This window comes from Protobothrops mucrosquamatus, unplaced genomic scaffold, assembly GCF_001527695.2.
Source record: "Protobothrops mucrosquamatus isolate PMUCROS unplaced genomic scaffold, P.Mucros_1.0 scaffold2887, whole genome shotgun sequence".
In the NCBI taxonomy this organism is placed as follows: domain Eukaryota; kingdom Metazoa; phylum Chordata; class Lepidosauria; order Squamata; family Viperidae; genus Protobothrops; species Protobothrops mucrosquamatus.
The window spans coordinates 198,312-200,179 of NW_015388915.1; the positions used below are offsets into that span (position 1 = coordinate 198,312).

Genomic DNA, 1,868 nt, shown 5'->3' on the forward strand with positions numbered 1-1,868 from the left:
AATGCAGTGATTCACTTAACAACTGAGGCAAGAAAGGTAGTAAAATGGGGCAAAACTCGTTTAACAAATGTCTCACTTAACAACAGAAATTATGGGTTCAAATGTGGTTGTAAGTCGAGGACTATCTGTACCATAAATAAAACTGAGATTAGACAAAGAGCAGGACAGTGATAGACAATGTAAATCTTAACTCTCTATATTTCACTGCCCCTTGTGGTCACTACATTATGAGTTGATGAAGAGTCATAGCCACTGAAGGTCCACTATATGTACTCTTCACTTACACCAACTGTTTGAAGTTACAACAGGATACCGCCCCTCCAAAGTTACAACCCATCCTTAAAGTTACGACTGCCGCACACACACCCTCACAGTCACAGAACAGCATTTCAGGCACTTGACAACCAGTTTGCATTTACAACCGGTTGCAGCATTCTACAGTCACATGACCACGATTTACAACATTTTTGCTAGTTTTCCAGTAAAAAATGTTCATTCAGGAGAATAGATTTGCTTAACAACCCTGTAATCACGTGGTTAATAAACATGGTTAACAACCACGTGGTTTACTCAATGATCATGGTGATTTGCTTTTCTACCATCGTACAAATAATTGTAAAATCAAGTCAAGTTATGTGGTGACCCATTTAACGACAACAATGACTTATGACCAAAATTCCAGGCCCAAATGTGGTCATTAGGTGAGGACTACCTCTAGTCTTTTTTTCCACTCATTTAGGTGGATAAATGGATATGACCAGATACTAACATTGCAAATATGCAGAATTTAAAGCAAGAAAGCATGTCTTTTACATGAAAACCATAATTTAGGATTCAACAAATTAAACAAAAATAAAATAAACATATAATATATATAAATAAAAGAACTAAACCTACCCTGGATTTTGAGTTACCTATTCCCATTTCCATGTCTTTCTGTAATCTTTTCCTTCTGCACCTCAATAACTTAATGATCTTCATGAAGAAATAAAAGAACGATTTGGGACTTGGTACAAGGCTGAATGGGGGTGGTAGGGTTTTTCCATCATCAAAGTACGATAGCCAAAGTTTGGAGCGAGCAAATTTCCACTCCACATCACTGTCATCCTGTGTCAGAAACAAAACATTTTCCACTCACAAGTAATTTTCTTCTTTTTATTATGAAGTAAATGCTGCTACTTTCTCATCTTTTCAGAATTTTGTTAGTCTAACTATAAATGTAAATATCTAGATCTACTGTTTTGCCAGAAAAAAATCTCTATTTATAGAAAAGTATATTTTAGGCACTTCCAAAAGCTTAGCCAGGGATAGGCAACCTTGGCTCTTTTATGACTCGTGGATTTCAATTCCCAGAATTCCTGAGCCAGTATGGCTCAGCTAGGAATTCTGGGAGTTGAAGTCCACGAGTCATAAAAGAGCCAAGGTTGCCTACCCCTGGCTTAGGCAAAACAAGTTAAGTTTTTTATTATCTTCCATTAAACAACTGACGGCTTTTGATAAAACAATAGAAAAATAATTTTATTTATATTAATCCACACCTTAATTTGATTGCTAGGTAGTACATCTTAAAAATTATATATCTAACAAAAAAAACAAGAAAAAATTGATATAGGGAAATTGATTGGCTATATCAGTGATTCTTAACCTTTTTATTTATTTATTTAATTTAATTTAATTTAATTTATATCCCGCCCTTCTCCCGACGGGACTCAGGGCGGCTCACAACATATTTAAAACAAAGGCATATATACAATCCCCCCCTGTAAAACCGAATTAAACCAAATTTTAAAGTTGTGTTATTTCGAATTCCTTAAAATGAACCCAGTATAAAATCCTCCCTAGGCCAGGTCCGCTTGCTGAAAAAGCCA

At 35.4% G+C, this 1,868-nt stretch overlaps 1 protein-coding gene across 2 annotated transcripts in view; it reads right to left on the bottom strand.

The window, feature by feature from the left end:
* Positions 1-1,868, bottom strand: part of TRPC3 (transient receptor potential cation channel subfamily C member 3) — a 51,182-nt gene that overhangs the window by 8,404 nt on the left and 40,910 nt on the right. For both annotated transcript variants that reach the window (XM_015825948.1, XM_015825949.2), the window contains one exon: positions 898-1,107. In XM_015825948.1, coding sequence (XP_015681434.1) covers positions 898-1,107 — 210 coding nt within the window. The remainder of the gene's footprint in view (positions 1-897; positions 1,108-1,868) is intronic.